Genomic DNA, 22,447 nt, shown 5'->3' on the forward strand with positions numbered 1-22,447 from the left:
CCGGAGATTTCAGACACAATTTGTTACGGCCGGGCCCGATAAAGTCGGCCGGCTATCTGTCCTCCACAGCGCTGCGCCGCGCCGCGCCCGTAAAAAACCGCCGCCGCGCCGACGGAAAGCATCTGGCGCTTCAGCGGGGCAGGAAAGTCTGCGGGCTTTGTGCCACATAATGGACCAGTAGTGACGGGGAATACCGCTTTGCTGTCGTCTTCCGGTTCAGCTTTCCGTGCCAAGCACCTGTTCCCCTGGTACGTCTCGCATTCGCCGAGGTGTTTGGAGACTTGGGTTTCGGAGTCGAAAGATTCAGATGAGAATTCGACTTGAGGACACTGCTATGGACAGAGGTCTGCACGGATGAGAAAAGTAAGTCATCTTATCCGCAAGCCACGTTTCCGATCCCGAAAGTCTTTTTACGCATTTGTGGATATTCAAATTTCGTCAATCATTTTACCCGTTCGTTGCGCCGGAGCTCTAACGGTATGATTGCAGTTGGCCCAGATTTTCGTGTAAGGAAGTTGGACCTCGTAATTTACATTTCACTAAGAACGTAGTGGTCGATCGTGATAATCTGTTAACACGGCTTAGGCCGTCTTAGTCTTGATAGTTCCGTAAGTTACGGCTTTCTGTCGTTATTAATGAAACGTATTTCGTAAAAATTTTTGCAAAAGTTTCCCGTATCATTGCTGGGAACTCAAATGAAGTATTGAAAGTTCTCCCATACTGCATACCGTTTAAAGTGATTCATGTATGATGAGGGGTAAACGTGGTGACTCTGAAGATAATAGCGATCCAAAGTTTGAAAAAATCTAAAAAACCACATTCGTTCAGTGAACTGTTTCAATCGTAATGAGCATATTGAGATTGATTCGTGTCCTTCAAGTTAACAAAAGAGGCAAATGAAGACAACAGCCATGATCGGCACTGTTTCGCGATATAAAAACTTGATAGAATTATGGTAAACAATCGTGGCTCGTAATGGAGGGCTGCCCTCAGCTATAGCCATGAGTGTTTGTTTAATTTTATCGTGTTTGTGTACCATATGACGATGCCAGTCACGACTGTAATTTTATTTGCCTCTTTTGTTAACATAAAGGACACGGATCAATTTGAAGATGAATAAAACAAGTACCTGTAATCATACACTTCTGGGGTCTCTACATATTGTTATTCGTATAGTTTATGTATCAAGTGTCCCTTAATTCACAATTATGTTAAATCACGTTAACGTACTGTATTTCTCAATGTAGTAAGCGTTGCATTGTGAATCTGTAAAGGTACTTAAGATAAATGTTTGATCGAGCCTCCGCATCAGACGTCGCTAACGCAAACCTGTGCGGTGACAGCGATTCAGAGGTAAGCAGGTTCGAATCCTGGCTGTGGATGAAATTTTCACTGCCAGTATTTGGCGGGCTGCGGGAGGAGACGACGTGGCGTAAACATTCTGATCACCGGTCACTGAGTCATTGTCGAGGTTTAAATTCCAAACTTTTTCGAAGTGAGGACATGTGACACTGTTGGTGGTGGGGAAGGTAGGCTAACAGCCTCCTCGGTGCTATTGGAGAGTAGTGGCTGAACCCATTTCCCATAACATATTTCATTTGTTACACTGAGCGTTATGTGTGTCGCCGTTTCCGGGACACTGTACATTAAAGCTAGTAATCGTAGCACTCCATCCTAAATGGGTAATAATTACGGTTTAAACCAACAATAATTTTTATTACCGATCGCATGTAATGCAGATAGATGAAAATGGCAATACTGATACTGGCTCCTAACTTAGATTATTATTCCGCACATCCGCATTTGCGGCCACCGGAAGCTCAGTCGTTTCGCAGACAAAACGTTGAACGCTTTTCGCCGGGAGCATGAGGAGCGGGGTATGTCGAAGCAGTAACCGCCATAAACGCAGAAAACGGTAATTAAAAAGGAACTTAGTTCGTAGCATTTTCAGATAATTGCGAGTGTTCAACTTTTATTTTGAAAAAAAAAAAAAACAGCGCCTACTTAGAGACAGACAGGCAGGAGAGAAGGCGAGAATTCCTGCAACAGTTATTTTTTACTAGTGTATTGTAACTCGTTGAGAGAACAGTGGATAGATGGTGCGTGTAATAACAGGGATATTAAAACAGTTTTCTCCCCCAGGGAACTAACCACGTAAGTACATATTACTCGTAAGTTGTTTCCCAATGTCACAGAGCAGCCGGCGGTGTTAGAAAACTGGTGGTATTGACTGGTTGATAATTTGTGTCCCTTGAAATGATCTTGGAGTCGAACAGGCACGACAGAAAATGGCTATCCTTTCTCGTTTCGGAACGACGCCACTAGATATACGCAGTTTTAGGTTTGACGGTCAGAGCGAATATGCAGTTACAGGTTTCGCCGTCAGAGTGACGGCGACGAGAAAGTGTGCCTCGAAGGCATCGTCGGAGAAAAGTGGATGGGCAAACTTTCTGCCGTCAACAGCGTAGTTAACGCGCTTAGCGAACCGTGAAGAAGAATCTCTCTCTCTCTCTCTCTCTCTCTCTCTCTCACACACACACACACACACACACACACACACACACACACACACACTTCTGTGCTAATCATATTAACGCTTTCTCGGCGATCCGTAGCTGGAGGGTCCGAAAGAGAACTTTCATTTGCGTCGTCGATTCCGGTCTTTTTGGCCACACGAGACTTCCTGGTTTTATCCTTCCCGTATGTGCGTGACAATTTACACAATAACTATAACAAACACAATTCGTGAGAAACTTTCCAATTATGGTATAACTTCACACGCACAAAGTTATTACAAAGGAATATAACAGACCTTTCCATGAAAGGCGATAGTACTGACGATAACCGTGTTGAAGAAGCAACTTTGGAATTAAATGCCTTGCTGGTCATTCTATGGTCGGAACTCCCCACTTTCATCAATTATCTGACTGCCTTCTACAGCTCTCTCTAGAATCATGGAGGTCATTCCCTCATGTCTTAACAGATGGCCTTTCATCATGTACCTTCTCCTTATCAGTGTTTTCCACATATTCCTTTCCTCTTCGATTCTGCGCAGAACTTCCTCATTCCTTAACTTATCAGTCCACGTAATTTTCAGCATTCGTCTGTAGCACCACATCTCAAACGCTTCGATTCTCGTCTGTTCCGATTTTCCCACGGTCCATGTTTCACTACCATACAGTGCTATACTCCAGACGTACATTCTCAGAAATTTCTTCTTCAAATTAAGACCTATGTTTGATACTAGGAGACTTCTCTTGGTCAGGAATGCCCTTTTTGCCATTGCTAGTCTGCTTCTGATGTCCTCCTTACTCCGTGCATTTATTTAACTGCCTAGGTAACAGAATTCCTTAGCTTCATCTATTTCGTGACCATCAATCACGATGTTAAGTTTTCAGTCAATGCCAAGCCGAATAGCTGCTTGCATAAAGGGCATAGGTGGACCAACGCGTTATTGACTTTCTCAATTTGTGACGCTCTATTTCTTGAATAAACGATCCAGATTTTTAAAAATTGTAATTTCATTTGTCTGTGGGATATACATCACATCTATCGATTTCTGTCCCATTCGGGTAATTCCTTCGCGGTGTGTCATTGTTTTGTCTTAGTGTGTACGTCGCTTAATTGCCTGGGGTTGGCTGCATCAGGGTTAGTTCACGCGACTCGAGTTACACTACAAAACTCGGTTTAAAAAAATCAGATATCCTATTTCTGGCAGTATTTTAAATACCAGTAAGTGAGGTAAGGATGCGTATTTTTTGTCTTCGTTTGTATCTCGTATGTGACAACCCCGTGTGTCGTGGCGTACCTCATTGCGAACTTAATGAGGTTTTGTGAGGACGAAAAGGAGAGTTGTTGATAACTGGAGAAGATTGGAACGAAGCAGTTACGGTTGAGAAATAGGAGCTTAATAAGTTAAAGAAAAAAAAGACTAAAATGTGGTAGTATTGGCATTTTAACAAACAGACGATGGATTTTCAAATGGTCAAAATGTTTTCTTGGTACCTTTGAAGCTAAAGTTACTTGTTAAATCTATTTTCTTCAGGGGCTCCTTCTTTCGTGTATATTGGTCACATGTCTTAACTAACTGCAGCAGATTGCAACATTACGACTTCTGTCGATGAGACTTTCGGATTTGACTTCCACAACCCGAAAGCTAATAGGAAATTGGCGGCCAGATTGCAGCCTTCGCTGCCCGCGAGCCTTTTTTGGGCAATTACCAGGCTCCGTGTTTAGTTAGCAAATTAGCAGCGGGCGCTCAATTACCGCGGCCTCTCACCGGCGTCCGCGCGTCCCGAAAAACAGACAAAAAAGGGTGAGCGAGGTGGCTCCGGGACTGTCTGGCTCTCCTCTCTGAAATAAGCTGCCTTCTGGTCGCGGCTAGCATTCTCTGCCGCTCCGTCGCAACGTTCCTGGCAAGAAACGTCGACGCCGTGAGCTACCGCTCAGTGTCCCACAGTCACGTGCAGAGTTCATACGCACAGCCATCGTCGGTAGGTTTGTGTTATTGTCGTGGTCGTCAGCCCGAAGACAAGGTTGATGCGCCTGTCTCGTATAGTTGATTCTGTACCTGTGTATTTATTTCTGCATTACTATTTCAACTTATATACACTGGAACTTACTTACTGTAGTTACGCCTAGGTGTGCCCCGTACTTCCCGCATTACCAAAGTGCTGATTACCCGTCATTAATGTTACACGTAATAATGCGGTCAGATCTTCTTTCTGAGGCCATAATGTCATTTAAACCATCGAATTTAACCATCGATATAGATTTGCCGTCAGAGCTATCTATATGTTTTGCAAGTTGTAACATTCTGAAGTATTGCACAAGAAAAGACTTCTAGAGTAGTTGTGGTTTTTCATTGGACATCTCATTCAGATATATACTTGCCAGGTCTTTTTAGGAGATGCTGTAGGCCTATTTTGTTGCTGTAAACATTATTCCACGATAGAAGTCAAGTAACCAACTTCTGAAATTCGATCTCCAGTAATCGGATTAGATGCAGAGACGACATTTCTTTTCTGTTGCAGATGAGTTACCGGGCAACCCACCACCTCCCACAGCGGCCCTCAACAATGGCACCGGCTCACCGGGGGCAGGTGCCCACCGCAGCCCGAGCCCGTCGCCGTCGCCCACCCCCACTCCTACCCCCACTCCGATCGTCGCCGCTGCCGCCGCCGCCGCTGCCGCCTCCAACACCGCCGTCTCTGTTGCCTCGGCTTCGCTCATGTCTGCGCTGTCCCACCCGCTCCACATACAACCGCACCACCAGCCGCCACCGGTGCCCATGCAAGTGTCGCCGCCACATCCACAGCAGCAGCAGCTGCAACAACAACAGCAGCAGCCAGCAACACCAACATCTCTTCTCCAGCAGCAGCAACAGCAGCAGCAACAACAACAACAGCAGCAGCAACAGCAACAGCAGCAACAACACCAACAACAGCAGCAACAGGCCCAGCAGCATTCACAGCAAGCACTGCCACTGCCAATGCAGCAGCAGCAACCCCACCAACAGCCCCCGCCCCCACGATTATCTAGCCCTCTTCTCCCACCTCCTGCGCCAGTGCACCCGCACCACCACCAGCAACAGCAGCCACCACCACCACCACAACAGCAGCAGCAACAGCAGCTACCACAGCACCAGCCACAGCAGGCCGTGCACACGCCTGTGGTCGCGACCTCGGCTGCGGCCGTGTCGTCTCCCTCTGCGGTGCCCTCGAGCCTGCCCGGCACGGTGGCCGCGGCTGCGGTACCGGTGTCTGCTCACGTGGCAGTCCCCGTCGCGGCTACCACGGCTGGCGCCTGCCACGGCCCCCTCGGTGCTCCCGTACCGACGGCGACGGCTGCGGCGGTGCGCAGCCCGTCTCCTGCCGGTGTCACGGTCATCCCGGGTGGACCGCACGCGCACGTGGGCCATCCTCTGTCTCTGGCGCACGCCCACCTCCACGGCCATCCCCACGGCCTGGGGCACGGGCATCCCCACGGCCACACCCACCTACACGGCCACGGGCACCACCACCACCACCACGGCCTGGTACCCGCTCCGGGACTGTCCTCCGCTCCCGCGACGGCGGCGGTGCCCCCGACTTCGGCTGTCGCTCCTGCGCCACTGCCGGTACTCGCCAATGGCAGAGGTCCCGGTCCGGCTCTGTCACCTCCGCAGCCGCAGGCGGCACTTCCCGTCGTCACGACGGCGGTGGGTGCCCTGTCGGGTGTCGCGGGACCGCCGCTGTTGGGTTCGCTGGGGCCCACTGCTGCCACTGTTGCTGCACCGGTCGCTCCGGGTCCGGGACCGGGACCCGGACCGGCCCCCGTGCCTGCCCACGGCCACCCTGCGGTGCCTGTGAGTGCTGCTGCTGCCCACGCTGCTGCCGCCGCAGCTGCGTATCATCCTCCACCGCCCTCTGCGCTGGCCGGCTATCCCGGCTATCCTCTGTATGCGCCCTATGCGTCGTCGCTGCAGCACAGTCCCTACTTGGCGCCACCCTCGCCACGTGCCATAGTCTCTGCTGCAGCGGTCGCTGCAGATGCGGTATGTAAACCCTCCCTTGTTGTCTAATTCTGAATATGTCGAGTTAAATTTCATTAATTACAGGCAAGTTTTGACTGTGGAAGTACACAGGGGAGATCTAGAGTATTAAGAAATGCATCTTGGGAGCACACCCACGAAGGGCGGTTTCTGTACTATTAGTAAAAATTTAAAAAAGAAGTAGCTAATAGTGTACTTTGCAGTTTAGCATCTATTGATTTCCAAGTAGTTAAAAAAAATCTTGCCAAAGATGTGTTGCGACCATAATCAGTGCATCAGACTGGTGGTACCTTGCCTAAGAATCTCTATTGGATGCTATTGTATATATGTATATATATATATGGTTATAATAGAAGGAAACATTCCACGAAGGAAAAATATACCTAAAAACAAAGATGATGTGACTTACCAAATGAAAGCGCTGGCAGGTCGACAGACACGCAAACATACACACAAAATTCAAGCTTTCGCAACAAACTGTTGCCTCATCAGGAAAGAGGGAAGGAGAGGGAAAGACGAAAGGATGTGGGTTTTAAGGGAGAGGGTAAGGAGTCATTCCAGTCCCGGGAGCGGAAAGACTTACCTTAGGGGGAAAAAGGACGGGTATACACTCGCGCACACACACACACACACACACACACACACACACACACACACACACACACACACACACATATATCCATCCACACATATACAGACACAAGCAGACATATTTAAAGACAAAGAGTTTGGGCAGAGATGTCAGTCGAGGCAGAAGTGCAGAGGCAAAGATGTTGATGAATGACAGGTGAGATATGAGTGGCGGAAATTTGAAATTAGCGGAGATTGAGGCCTGGTGGATAACGGGAAGAGAGGATATATTGCAGAGCAAGTTCCCATCTCCGGAGTTCGGATAGGTTGGTGTTAGTAGGAAGTATCCAGATAACCCGGACGGTGTAACACTGCGCCAAGATGTGCTGGTCGTGCACCAAGGCATGTTTAGCCACAGGGTGATCCTCATTACCAACAAACACTGTCTGCCTGTGTCCATTCATGCGAATGGACAGTTTGTTGCTGGTCATTCCCACATAGAATGCATCACAGTGTAGGCAGGTCAGTTGGTAGATCACGTGGGTGCTTTCACACGTGGCTCTGCCTTTGATTGTGTACACCTTCCGGGTTACAGGACTGGAGTAGGTGGTGGTGGGAGGGTGCATGGGACAGGTTTTACACCGAGGGCGGTTACAAGGGTAGGAGCCAGAGGGTAGGGAAGGTGGTTTGGGGATTTCATAGGGATGAACTAAGAGGTTACGAAGGTTAGGTGGACGGCGGAAAGACACTCTTGGTGGAGTGGGGAGGATTTCATGAAGGATGGATCTCATTTCAGGGCAGGATTTGAGGAAGTCGTATCCCTGCTGGAGAGCCACATTCAGAATCTGATCCAGTCCCGGAAAGTATCCTGTCACAAGTGGGGCACTTTTATGGTTCTTCTGTGAGAGGTTCTGGGTTTGAGAGGATGAGGAAGTGGCTCTGGTTATTTGCTTCTGTACCAGGTCGGGAGGGTAGTTGCGGGATGCGAAAGCTGTTGTCAGGTTGTTGGTGTAATGCTTCAGGGATTCCGGACTGGAGCAGATTCGTTTGCCACGAAGACCTAGGCTGTAGGGAAGGGACCGTTTGATGTGGAATGGGTGGCAGCTGTCGTAATGGAGGTACTGTTGCTTGTTGGTGGGTTTGATGTGGACGGACGTGTGAAGCTGGCCATTGGACAGGTGAAGGTCAACATCAAGGAAAGTGGCATGGGATTTGGAGTAGGACCAGGTGAATCTGATGGAACCAAAGGAGTTGAGGTTGGAGAGGAAATTCTGGAGTTCTTCTTCACTGTGAGTCCAGATCATGAAGATGTCATCAATAAATCTGTACCATACTTTGGGTTGGCAGGCCTGGGTAACCAAGAAGGCTTCCTCTAAGCGACCCAAGAATAGGTTGGCGTACGAGGGGGCCATCCTGGTACCCATGGCTGTTCCCTTTAATTGTTGGTATGTCTGGTTTTCAAAAGTGAAGAAGTTGTGGGTCAGGATGAAGCTGGCTAAGGTAATGAGGAAAGATGTTTTAGTTAGGGTGGCAGGTGATCGGCGTGAAAGGAAGTGCTCCATAGCAGCGAGGCCCTGGACGTGCAGAATATTTGTGTATCTTAGGAGTCCCTGGTTTGTCAGTTAGAGGTGGGACTCCGTCACCTCCAAAGGTCCGAGGCATTTTGCTCTGATTGTTGCCAGCATCATATTTAAAGTACCAGGGAAGCAGGTTGCTAGCCTTACTTGCCCCGAGTCCCATTGGGTTTTACCCCTAACGGCTGAGGGACTAACCGGTGGATTTGGTAGTCTTTGCTGTATGAGCACAAAGGTGACCACGACTCAGAATATGTCCGAGATGCCCAGCCTTATTCCGAAGTAACTGGTATCCCGACTGTCGGGACCACTTACTTGGCCACTCATACGTTGCCCGTGGTTCATGAACTAGGACATGACTACAGGAACCCACACCATGAACCACAGGATGGAGAGGAAATTCTGGAGTTCTTCACTGTGAGTCCAGATCATGAAGATGTCATCAATAAATCTGTACCAAGCTTTGGGTTGGCAGGCGTGGGTAACCAAGAAGGCTTCCTCTAAGCGACCCATAAATAGGTTGGCATACGAGGGGGCCATCCTGGTACCCATGGCTGTTCCCTTTAATTGTTGGTGTGTCTGGCCTTTGAAAGTGAAGAAGTTGTGAGTCAGGATGAAGCTGGCTAAGGTAATGAGGAAAGAGGTTTTAGGTAGGGTGGCAGGTGATCGGCGTGAAAGGAAGTGCTCCATAGCAGCGAGGCCCTCAATGTGCAGAATATTTGTGTATAAGGAAGTGGCATCAATGGTTACAAGGATGGTTTCTGGGGGTAACGGATTGGGTAAGGATTCCAGGCGTTCAAGAAAGTGGTTGGTGTCTTTGATGAGCACAACTTCTTCACTTTTGAAAACCAGACATACCAACAATTAAAGGGAACAGCCATGGGTACCAGGATGGCCCCCTCGTACGCCAACCTATTCATGTGTCGCTTAGAGGAAGCCTTCTTGGTTACCCAGGCCTGCCAACCCAAAGTTTGGTACAGATTTGTTGATGACATCTTCATGATCTGGACTCACAGTGAAGAAGAACTCCAGAATTTCCTCTCCAACCTCAACTCCTTTGGTTCCATCAGATTCACCTGGTCCTACTCCAAATCCCATGCCACTTTCCTTGATGTTGACCTTCACCTGTCCAATGGCCAGCTTCACACGTCCGTCCACATCAAACCCACCAACAAGCAACAGTACCTCCATTACGACAGCTGCCACCCATTCCACATCAAACGGTCCCTTCCCTACAGCCTAGGTCTTCGTGGCAAACGAATCTGCTCCAGTCCGGAATCCCTGAAGCATTACACCAACAACCTGACAACAGCTTTCGCATCCCGCAACTACCCTCCCGACCTGGTACAGAAGCAAATAACCAGAGCCACTTCCTCATCCTCTCAAACCCAGAACCTCTCACAGAAGAACCACAAAAGTGCCCCACTTGTGACAGGATACTTTCCGGGACTGGATCAGATTCTGAATGTGGCTCTCCAGCAGGGATACGACTTCCTCAAATCCTGCCCTGAAATGAGATCCATCCTTCATGAAATCCTCCCCACTCCACCAAGAGTGTCTTTCCGCCGTCCACCTAACCTTCGTAACCTCTTAGTTCATCCCTATGAAATCCCCAAACCACCTTCCCTACCCTCTGGCTCCTACCCTTGTAACCGCCCCCGGTGTAAAACCTGTCCCATGCACCCTCCCACCACCACCTACTCCAGTCCTGTAACCCGGAAGGTGTACACAATCAAAGGCAGAGCCACGTGTGAAAGCACCCACGTGATCTACCAACTGACCTGCCTACACTGTGATGCATTCTATGTGGGAATGACCAGCAACAAACTGTCCATTCGCATGAATGGACACAGGCAGACAGTGTTTGTTGGTAATGAGGATCACCCTGTGGCTAAACATGCCTTGGTGCACGACCAGCACATCTTGGCGCAGTGTTACACCGTCCGGGTTATCTGGATACTTCCTACTAACACCAACCTATCCGAACTCCGGAGATGGGAACTTGCTCTTCAATATATCCTCTCTTCCCGTTATCCACCAGGCCTCAATCTCCGCTAATTTCAAATTTCCGCCACTCATATCTCACCTGTCATTCATCAACGTCTTTGCCTCTGCACTTCTGCCTCGACTGACATCTCTGCCCAAACTCTTTGTCTTTAAATATGTCTGCTTGTGTCTGTATATGTGTGGATGGATATGTGTGTGTGTGCGAGTGTATACCCGTCCTTTTTTTCCCCCTAAGGTAAGTCTTTCCGCTCCCGGGACTGGAATGACTCCTTACCCTCTCCCTTAAAACCCACATCCTTTCGTCTTTCCCTCTCCTTCCCTCTTTCCTGATGAGGCAACAGTTTGTTGCGAAAGCTTGAATTTTGTGTGTATGTTTGCGTTCGTTTGTGTGTCTGTCGACCTGCCAGCGCTTTCATTTGGTAAGTCACATCATCTTTGTTTTTAGGTATATATATATAACACACACACACACACACACACACACACACACACACACACACAGACTGTAAATGTGCCTGACACCATTTACTGATGGCTATATTTATTATTCCAGAGAGCAGCAAGATCACCTTGCTCAGCTACTTCCAAGGTGCCGCATCATAGCATAGCTGCCTCAATACCCGTAACTGCTGGTGAGTTCATTGCTTTGTATTATTTTTTTACCATTGTTCTTCTTTTGTTTCTCATTCAGTCTTCCATTATTATAATTCCACATCACACAAACTTCATTTTATATTACTGTTCTTTGTTTCAGCATCAGCTCCAATTGCCACCACAACAACAGCACCAGCAGTGGCAACAGCTACAGCAGTGGTAACAACAACTACCACAAGTCACCGTGATATTCTGACGACTCCTGTTGTAGGTCGCAGTCATTCGCCACGAGGCCACAGCCCAAACCGAGAGAGGGACAGCTACAGGTAGAGTTCATTCTGTTTGTTTGGCAATTGCATAAACTTGCAACATTTCCCCTCACCCCACCTTCTCTTTATCTCTCATTCCTCTGCCTTTCCCTCTCTTCCTTCTACTGTCACCTTCTCCTCCTATAAATAATGTTAATGTATGTTGTCTACCCATTAACTAGGTTTTAATACCACTCTATTCTCTTTCCTCTTCATTTTTGTATTTTCCTTTCCTGTGTTCCTCATCATCTTGCAATATTTACAATCTGCAGCCAGTCAATTTCCTTTTTAGTGTTTTATTTTTACAGCACTCCGCCATCTTATTTTCTCATTTTTCCTCTGTGCCTGTATCTTGAATTGAAAATTATGCTATGCGGTTACAAGTGTAGCTCCTTTTCCATGTGGGTTATATGGAATTTTGCTGATTAGCAAGAAGTTAGAAATAACTCCTTTAATGTGCCATACTTATCACCTTATTTTGCTTCCATCTAGCATCTTTACAATTAAGCCTTTACTCCTTTCTGAAGACAAGAGTATGTAGATGTTTTTGTACTTGCATTGTTAGCATTTATTTTTGGATACTCTTTTATTTGTTAAACTATAGGCTGATTAAAATTAGTTGTTAGTTGGCATCTTGGAACTGAGTTCCTCCAGTCATATGAGGGATGTTCAAAAAGACTACAACCTTATTTTTTTATGTAAAACCAGCAATAGTATTGGCGCACATGGACTCTCTGAGGTTGTACGCATATGTAATGGGGATGCCTGCTCTTTTTCGTGACCTGGAAAAACCAGTTGCTGGCTAGCTGTTGAAAAGTGAACAAATGCAAGTGGTAGTCATTGGATTTTGTGCTGTGGGCGAAATGACATAAAAAGTCAAATAACGTTATTGCATCAAAATTTGTTTGAAGCTTGGCGATTCTCAAGTTGAAACAATCTGCAAGCTCAAGAAGTGTTTGAGGATGAAACAATGGGTACCACACAGCTAAAAGAGGGGTACAAATGCTTCAAAGATAGCTGCTTATCAGTGAAGAGTGTAGCACATTCAGGTAGGCCCTCAACATCCACAAATGAGGTTGTTATTTATCACGTAAGGACCCTAGTGATGCGGTATAGCTGAATCATGATCGAAGAACTTGAAGATGAGATTAAAATTGATATTGGATCTATTAACTCCATTTTAATGGAACATTTGGACATCGAGAAGCTCTCAACAAAATTTGTGCCGAAGGTTGCTAGTGACCGAGCTGAAGAATCTTTGTTCGGAGATCGATTTATCAGTACAACTCTGAAACAAAGGCACAGTCATCGCATTGGAAGCACCTGTCATCCCTGAGGCTAAAAAAAAGCAAGGCAGATCCACAGCAATGTAAAAGTCATGCTGACCATCTTTTTTGAGTACAATGGTGAGGTACATCACAAATACACCCCAGAAGGTATCGAAGCAAATAAGGAGTACTACTGAGACGTTCTGCATCACCTTTGTGAAGTAGTGAGATGCAAACAGCCGGATATGTGGACAGTGAGCTTTATGCGCCCACTTTAGTTTCCTGGCCAGGCTCGACACAGCTGTGGATTTTCAGTCTCCTTTATTCCACTGACCTAGCACTTCTAATTTTTCCCTGAACTGTAAAAAAGACTCTGAAAGGGTCCAGATTTCAGAACATGGAAGACGACATGCAGAATTCGATGGAGCAGCTGTGCACAAGACCAAAAGAGGCTTTGCAACAATGCTTCCAGCAGTGGCAGGAGCGTTAGGAGAGGTGGCTATAAGGTCAAGGGAACTACCTGGAAGGTGACTAGTGGCAAAAAATTGTATCTGGATAAACACTGAGTTTATAAATAAAAGTTAGTCACTTTTTGAACAGCCGTTGTACCTTGCAACAACTTTATGTGACTGTTGCCAATACACACACCACAACCAAGTTTCACTTCACTTATCCTACACACTCGGAACAAGTATCATTGAACAGTTGAAACACTGAGCCCTGCCTCCTGGCGGTTAGACTGCAACCAATAAATGCTGGAAACAAATGTGGTCTGTTTGCTAGCACAATTGGTCATGTGAAGAGTAGGTGACAACTGCTGTAGAAACATTGTAGTAGCAAATGACAGACGCCGGCTGACAAGTTATTTTAATCGTATTGTCATGAAGTACGTGTATGGGGTGGCCTCTTTCAGTCGACTAATGGATATACCGTGGTTTTCTTGCAGCAGCAACGTGAGCAGCCTGAGCCGCGGCAGCATCACACCGGTGAGTGCTGGTGCAGCACTCCCTAGTATAGCTATCACCTCGTGTAGCTCGTCGCCCTTCAGCTCAGCTGCACAAGTGTCTTCTAGTCTTGCCTACTCCAAGGCTCCAGCCTGGGTCAGGTGAGTTTCTGCAACTCCTGTCGTAATTGTTAGCACTCTTCATATTAGTATAGCCGTAACTGTATAAACAGTTTTTGGCCAGTATTTAATATTAGGTGAATGACAATTAATGAACAGAAAGATAGAGATGTCCAGTTGAATTAAGACATAATGTAATATTCTTTCTCACAAGAATTGTACAGTAGCTTATGGGAAGTAAGCCAAAGTTGTTTGAACAAAGTGGATCAGCATCTCTCAATATGTAGTCACTGTGCTCTAATTTCCCAAATGTCTGGCAGGTGGGAAGGCTGAATTCGCCTTACACCGTAGCCATTACAATCTCCAGATCTCCCTGCCCCCACATGCAGAGAGTTGGAATATAGCGGGATGTACTTGGTAGCCTTGTCATCAGGCCTAAATGATTTCAAGGTGTGAGTACCGAAAGCTGGTCACACAGTAGAGCACTATGCATTACAAGTGACGAGAGTTTATAAATTGGTATGTGATACTGAGAACACCAAGTCTCTTTGGAGAAAGCAGTATCCGACTCTGTTTGGATCATTAAATATTTTGCAGTAGTGTCTGACCAGTAAACGTAGTTCAGTGACACATTGACTCTTGTCATGGCCCAACAAAATTCTGATTACTCAAAATTATTGCATACTGTTGATAAAGTTTTCAATAATTTAAATGTAGAGACAAATACGGCAATGTTAAAAAAAAAAAATTACTTGCTCAAAAATTAAGTGTAGAATGTGATAAACATTTCCTTTGATTTAATTACCTTACACGTTTTATGGTTTTAATGTCTAAATTGAATTTTTTTCTGAACTAGAAATCAAATAATAGCCAAAATAAAACACAATAGAAAATAGATTAGTATATACAATAACTCTTGCAGCAAACAGTGACATCGAGAATACAAGAAAATGTCAATCTTTCCAAGATCGTGGTTCCTTGAGCAACCAAATATGAAAATTGTGTTGTAACTAGTTCAGGTGTATACTCCCTTGCTCACCATATTTGTTTTACTGGTTTTTCCATTCTGGTTAATTTTTTTTTGTTTCTTTTACCTGCATCATTTATTCTGTCTCCTCTTCATGTGGTACTTAGTTATGAAGATTCATCTTACCCATGTTGAGTGTTTGATTTGACTCTCTTAGCCTTTACATAATGCCTGGTAATTACTTAAATGATCCTCTTGTTTTTTGCCATATCTGCAGTGATTAGTGTCTCAAATACTAAGAATTCGTGAGCAGTTTGATGTCACTGTCTGTTTTTTGTCAGTGTGTTGCTGTGCCAAATATGGTACATGCTAAGTCAGTTAATCTGAGAAAACGTGTTTTAAATTTGCAGTTTACTGGTTTTGCACATGAAACCTTTAAAGGAATTAAGACTCGATTAGATTTCAGCGTAAAAATAAATTCTAAATCCTCCACATAATTTAAAAAAATACAAGGGGCAATCAAAAAGTTTCTCGGAGGCTGCACAGTCCAGAATCAGTATGCTGATCGGGAAAAAATCGAGAGAGCAATCATTGCACCAATGCACCAGGTTGAAGATGCCAGTTTGGTAAAACACCTTCTCCTACTGCTTGAAAAAGTCTGTAATTGCCTGCTGCACATCCTCATCCAACAGAATAGTCAACCTCTTCAGGCAGTTTTTAGGGGACCAAAGGCAAGATAATGGTGTGGGGGGATATCAGAACTTTAGGATGGGTGGTAGTGTGTCTAACACCTTAGTTGATATAACTTTTGTGTTAGAACATTTGTGATATGCGTACCTGTGTTTTCCTGAAGCAGCAGTACTGAGAACTGATCTTAGTACACCATTACTCAACAGTGGTTTTCCACAGACAAGCTGCCCCATACGTATTCTTCAGTCTCCGATGGGTATCTACTTGTGTCTGTCATTTGGCAGCCGAGATTTGAATAACAGTATGTCGGTCCTGTTTGGATGCATTTGGTAATAATATCATCACAGTTCACATTTCCACTGCACAAACATTGGAAAGACATGAATACCACCAGTATTACTTGCTTATATACCTGCCTTGGAGTTCTGCTACGTAGCACGTATGTTGCAGCAACGCCCTCAGACAGAAACTTTGCATTAGCACTGTGTATAATCACAGATATGATTGATCTTTGTTGCTTCAGATATTGTTTTAAAAAACATGCATGTGGGAAAGTGTCATTTATATAAGAAGAGTCTATCCACTTCATATCGTGTTTGTTAATTAATGCACCAATCTTGTTTTGTTGTTTTTTTCAGTTCGAGCGGGCCTCAGCTGTCCCCGGCAGGCACGGTGCCGAGACCAACTCCGCCCCCTGTGCCACTGGCAACGGCTCATCCGTTACATCCTCCCACACACGGTTTTCCACCTCCTATGTTTGCACCACCTCTCCCTCCTGCTGCTGCATCTGCAGCTACTTTAGGTCTCCCAGCTGTTACAACAAACCCAAATCCATTTTCTGCAGAGTCTCTCTTTCAGTCAAGTAAGTGTCCACGTAATGATGCCATTAACGCTATCAAAATTTGTTAATTTGTAGTACCAAAAGTATGCAAAGCATGTGGTCAGTTACAAATAATATTGCATTGTCTCTGTTAGTGTAAGGTCCTTTATTTCCAATTTCTTGCATACGAGCAGTTAACATTTTTTCCTTCTTTTTTCTGTAATATCCTAGTGAATAGTATCTATTATCGGAGAAAACATGGTCTAAGGTAGAATTAAAAATTTCATTGGTACAATAGTCATCTAAATGTGAATATCAGAAAAATTTTTAATTTAAAATTAGAACTGATGTGATGTGTTTCTTGCATGATCACCATTTAAAAAGCGATGAAGTTTCTTCTGGTACATCACGGGTTGTTTATGGAATGTAGATGGCTCCACACCGCACCTTTTATTGTTTTTTATGTTTATTTTTGGTAGGGAAACATTGCAAAGCAGCTGTAAGGAGTCAGTATTTTTATTATTTTCACAGGTGCTTGTGAGATGTAGTTGTTTGTCCTTGGATTTTGGTGTTATATAATGTAGTGGGTGTATTTTATTATCTGTGAATAATTGTGCAAGTTTTGAAGTTATTACAGTGGGAATAGCAATGACAGGCAGTGAATAATAAGTAAATAATGGGACCAATTCCATCATATGTAAAAGTGTCCCCTACAGAGTGCGCGTTGGATTGACCAAGAATGTGTTACATTACATTTTTGTTTCGTATGTTTGCTGCTTCTTTTTAGTACTATAATTCCGTGTTTTTGTTTACAGATCAAGCAGATCTTTTGCGCCGAGAGTTAGACAACAGGTTTCTTGCATCACAAGATAGATCTCTCAACGTAGGTCCGCCACCGTATTTACGAACTGAGATGCATCATCACCAACACCAGCACACACATGTTCATCAGCATACAACAGCACCTCTGTTGCCACCTCCTCCCCCAGGTCCCACGCTCTTCCCACCTCCTTTGGTAAGTCCCGTGTTGATACGTTATTTCAACTTTTTTGGCCTAGTTACCTCCGTTATGTTCATATTAGTTTGAAAATTTATACTTTGGTTATGAGAAAAATACTTATTTCTGCTTCTTGGATCTAGTTACTTCTGTAATGTTTACATTAGTTTGAAAATTTATACTTTTTTATTGAAAAAAGGCGCAAAAAGGTGATATAATGACATTGTGTACAAGTCATTCCTTTTTTCAGTTTGTTGTTGCCTTTAACTGTCTTAACTTCCCTTTTTGGTAAAGTAAATGCAGTATTTTAAATATCTGGGCTGTTTCAGTTTAAGGATATTCCAAAGCTCGGGAGTGTCGACTCGCCATTCTACCGTCAGAACCTTGGTCTGACAAGTTACCCTGGTTTCTCACCGGGACTGTTACATCCCAGCCTTGGAGGTTCAACACCATTTGCACCTCCCAGTCACCTTCCCACATTCACACCAAAGGTATATGCTTAATATGTGTGTTTTGCATCTTATATAATCTTAAATAAATTACCTGCATGCAGTGATACTCCATTTATGTCATCATGCTGTGGCTTGGCTTACTGCTTTGCCATATTGTGTTGGTTCTCGACAAGCTCATGACTAGCACTGCTTATGGAGAAATATATCTAGAGATTCATCTTCAATAAAACCAAGCAAATTAGAACTATGTTTAAATTATATGTCAAAATTACTGTCATAGATGTTTCTCAGTTGTAAACTTTTCTTCTTCTTTAAGTAATTGTCACCAGCAACCAGTTATCAATGCCCTCACTAAAATGAACTGCCAGACAGACGAAGTTATTAAATTGAAAATAATCAAAGATGAATTTATTCAATAGCTACCATCCCTTATTTATTCATTTTTAAAGAGGGGGAGACATGCAAGTATGTTGTAATACATAATGGAATTTGTGTACTACAATAAATACTCTTAAGCACTGCTGTATGTCATTTCACATTAATCATTCAGTGTTGTATGCTTTTTGTATTTGCTGACTGCTGTAGTTTGCATACCTGTGAAAAATTTGATAGCATGTCCCTCATAGATGATTGCTTGTCTATGTGGGTTCCATTAATAAAACATTTTAACTGTTATCCTTATGTTAATACCATACATTTATGCCAATGTTAATAAATTCTATAAAATAAATGAACTCTAAATGGATCCCTAAACCTGTGATTGTGCCATTATCCTGTAACATTATATTTAAACCTGTCCATACTGCATGAATGCATTTCCCTGTTCTAATAAGTAATGCTTTGTTTTCTTTTCTTTCCGCAGCAGATGGGTGATCCCTCGAAACCCAAGCCAGTGGTAGGTGCTCACCTGCTTATGTAGCTGTAGTTAGTTGTTCTACACGTCCTCTTCCTAAAAGTAGCAAGTCCTGTAACTATGCATGCAGTGCCACTCTGCTGTCACACAAGTATTTCCTAATAATGGTTATTGACATAAATATTGCAGTGGTCATTATATTACAGGATATACACAAACTTGGAGTTCAAATATTCGCTTAGTCTTAGTCTTGTGTTTATAAGGGTTGTCTCTAAACCTTTAGAGTCATAATTATGCAAATGTTACTTTGAGATCAGAAAGTAATGGTCGGAAATTAATATTTAAATTTTTCTTGACATAATCAACTTACCTCTTACAACAAAAACTTTAGCTATAACAGCTGTCCATAGTAAAGGTAGCCAATCTCGGTTCTTGCAGTAAAACATAATCCATTAACGGAGCTGAACCATGCACTCGGAACCATTTGTCTTTCTCCCTGCACACATTGTGACCAGGGTAATTGATTCTCTAACAATGCTGTCTACATTTTATTCTTTGAAGGGTTTATTTAATGGACAAGTTAATGGTATGATGTTTCTGAACTTTTCTTGATCCCGCACAGTCCCAACAAATTCTGAAGTTCGAACAATCCTCTGATAAGAACCTCAAGCAGTAAGTCAAATGATCCAGTTTCCCAATAGTGTCAGTCCATGGCTATAAATTTCTTTTGTGCATTAGTTTAATTTCACAGACTGTACATATTGATGCACCATGATATTGTGTCTTTCTGTTCATTTAACCCCATTAACAGAATGCCCCGAGTTACTGTTTTTATTATGAGTATACTTGAGCAACATAAGAAGACACCCTCGAAAAAATAAAATTCCACTTACATCCATTTCAGCACTGATACTTACATGTTTGGCCACTAGAGAGCATCTGGTACTACATTTACAGCCTGGCTGTTGCATTTTGATAGAGGTGGTTGCCACTAGATATTGTCTATACTGTGTGCAGGTTTGGATAGTAGCTGACAACAAAGTGCGTGCTTCCAGACTCTATTGTTGTTTAGGCAATGCTTTCAAAAAGGATTACTGACCTTGACATTGAATTTAACGGCTCAGAAAGTGAAGGAGAATGTGATGTTACATCATTAGAGACTAAAAGTGATGACAGTTTGTCAGCTGAGTGACAGGTACTTGCCAGTGGTGTGAGATAAATACATCCACTGTGCTCCAGCCAGCTCCTCCCAAGATTTATTTTCCCAGGAAACCATTGTGAAATACTTCGTTAGACTTCGCAGTTATGCATAAACTAAAAAATGACTTCAAATTTCAGGATATTTTAGTTAAAGTCCAGTGCACGAGTAATCTTCGGGTTTTCAAAATTTTGTAACTTCAAAAGCCATCTTTACATGCCGATAAGTAATGTCATTCATTATAGGACTTTCTCATTAATAAAAACAAATATTTTTTGAACATGATTTGAAGAAAAAAATAAGTAAAGGGGTTAACAAGTAATTCTCCATCTTTGACAACCATTCTTGAATTGTGAAGTGGTAAATTGTTCTGTAGTCACAGTTTGTGATTGTGACTTGTTTTAAAAGATAGGATGCCATTGTTACAAAACATAAGCAGTTTACAAAATGGTTGCTTTTTAAACACCTCATAACCACATGGAATTTTCATTTCTGGCCATTTATTCTGTGTATCAAAATACTCATTTTAGGATTCTGTGTAATTATGACCCTAGGGTGATTGGTATTTTGACAGAAACTGGGTAATATATCATGCCCTACTGCTCTATTTTGAAATATAGTATTATTAACTCACCAGGCTGAAAAGGTCTGTTATTAGTTAGTTGATCATTTTGTTTCACTTATAAAACTAATGTATGCAGCACAATAATTTCTGGTTAGTTAGTGCAGAAGCTTTTACTGGAAGATTAAAATATACGTGATATTTTGAAGCACTGTCTGTCTGTATTAAAGCATCTGTGACTCCCGACAGACATCTTCTTTAAGTGCTCGTGGATTAGGCATTCAGAAATTGTGCTGGTACGTGCTGATGTAAACTACACGACTGTCACTGAAAAATGTAACTGGGGTGGAAGGAGAACTTACCAACCAACAAATGTGTGCATGATTTAATGCTTTCAGTTTTAGGCTCTTAACAGCTTTTATGTCTGGATAATGAGATTTATGACATTATTTTATCTAGGGATTTTTTAAAATAATTATTTCTGCAAAGATATAGACATGTTTGGAAAAGTAGTGGTTCATATTTAATTTGCCTGCAGAAGTGAATACATTTGCAACAAATGTCCATAAAAGAACACATTTCAAGTTAAAAAAACTTGAAGTCATTATTTCACATCAGAAATATTTCCTATAGTGATTAAATCAAGAGGTGAAGAGAGATTCTGTGTTTCTTGTTAACAGTAAACAAATTAGGAAACATGTAAGAGGACTGTTTTGTTTTTTATCAGTAAAAAGCTTAACATTAGACCAGGCCTGATTTAGGAAATGAATCTAACTTTTAATTATTTCCGTTGTTGTTCTCAGATGAATGTGTTCTCACATTTCTTGTGGAAAAAAGAGAAGTAAGTGTTACTGTTTTTACTGCTTTATGATTTCATACTGTATATGAAGTAGCAGGAGCAGTGACTGCTTACTTTTCTTGAGACCACAAATTACACAGTTGGTGACTTGTTGATTTCAATTAGTGATTCGTAAGAGCAGCGCAGAATGTAAGTTGTGCATAATTGCTGTGTATTTATGTATTGCCTGATGTTGCAGAAAACTGGACGTTGGAATGCAATGCATGTTCGCATTGCCTGGGAAATATACCACCACCAGCAGAAGCAGCAAGCCGAGGCAAAGGCTGGAGCAGGGAAGGCAGACTTGCTGCGACCACCGAACCATTTGTTTCCACCTACGAGGCCTCACGACCTGCCTCCATTTGCAACAACACTTGCTGCCACCCACAGAACACCGCCTTTTGATGCGGGTCCTCACCCGGCCACTTTTCTTAATCCACCTGCTTCACATCTAGGTATGTTGAAATTCTACAGCTATGTGAATTGAGCTGTATACCTGTAAACAGCAAGAGATCAGTTTTGAAATTGGTTGGATATTAAAAAAAAAGTGTAGACTAGCAAGTCAGCAAATATTGGAATCAAAATTCATCATGGTCAGTTGGATATTTGGTTTTACTTTACTTATCATACATGTTCATTTGAAATAAATATGACAATTGTGGCAAGTAATCGAGAGATTTAGGGACTGGACAAAAATACCGACAAACTTTGAGAAATGCATGCTTGAACATAAATGCAGATCTCGCCACGCCTACAGGTTGCACTGTTGTATTTGATCATGAATGGCACCTGTGCAGTGTTCTCAATATGTTGTGAGCATCAGGTGCTTTTATGGTGGGTACTCCTGTGTCTAGTATGTTAGAAGTGTAACAAAAATTTATACCACATACAGGAAAAGTGGAAAATCATTATCTACCAAGTCACAACACTGATGAAACTGTATGTTGAGTTATCATGACAGGCGGTCATTGAAGAGGATTGTGATGAAAAATAAGAGGATGCCAGCAGCAGATGTCACTGCGGAAATGAATGTCACATTTGTGAACCCTGTCAGCACCAAAACATAATGAAGGGAAGGAGGGAATTGTAGAAATGCCTGTAACAGGAAAATGTGGTGCCGGAGTCATAAAACCTGGACTTCCGAGTGATGCAAG

At 43.5% G+C, this 22,447-nt stretch overlaps 1 protein-coding gene across 1 annotated transcript in view; it reads left to right on the plus strand.

Annotated features, from left to right (window-relative positions):
- The window catches only part of LOC126142373 (proline-rich protein 36-like), a gene marked incomplete at its 5' end in the record, with an annotated part of 138,157 nt that overhangs the window by 110,336 nt on the left and 5,374 nt on the right, over positions 1–22,447 (plus strand). Inside the window, 9 exons of the mRNA XM_049915287.1 lie at positions 5,034–6,535; positions 11,237–11,315; positions 11,438–11,603; positions 13,800–13,958; positions 16,212–16,435; positions 17,209–17,408; positions 17,720–17,881; positions 18,705–18,737; positions 21,493–21,748. Of these exons, the coding sequence (XP_049771244.1) occupies positions 5,034–6,535; positions 11,237–11,315; positions 11,438–11,603; positions 13,800–13,958; positions 16,212–16,435; positions 17,209–17,408; positions 17,720–17,881; positions 18,705–18,737; positions 21,493–21,748 (2,781 nt within the window). The remainder of the gene's footprint in view (positions 1–5,033; positions 6,536–11,236; positions 11,316–11,437; positions 11,604–13,799; positions 13,959–16,211; positions 16,436–17,208; positions 17,409–17,719; positions 17,882–18,704; positions 18,738–21,492; positions 21,749–22,447) is intronic.

The sequence above is a fragment of the Schistocerca cancellata genome, chromosome 1 (assembly GCF_023864275.1).
Source record: "Schistocerca cancellata isolate TAMUIC-IGC-003103 chromosome 1, iqSchCanc2.1, whole genome shotgun sequence".
In the NCBI taxonomy this organism is placed as follows: Eukaryota; Metazoa; Arthropoda; class Insecta; order Orthoptera; family Acrididae; genus Schistocerca; species Schistocerca cancellata.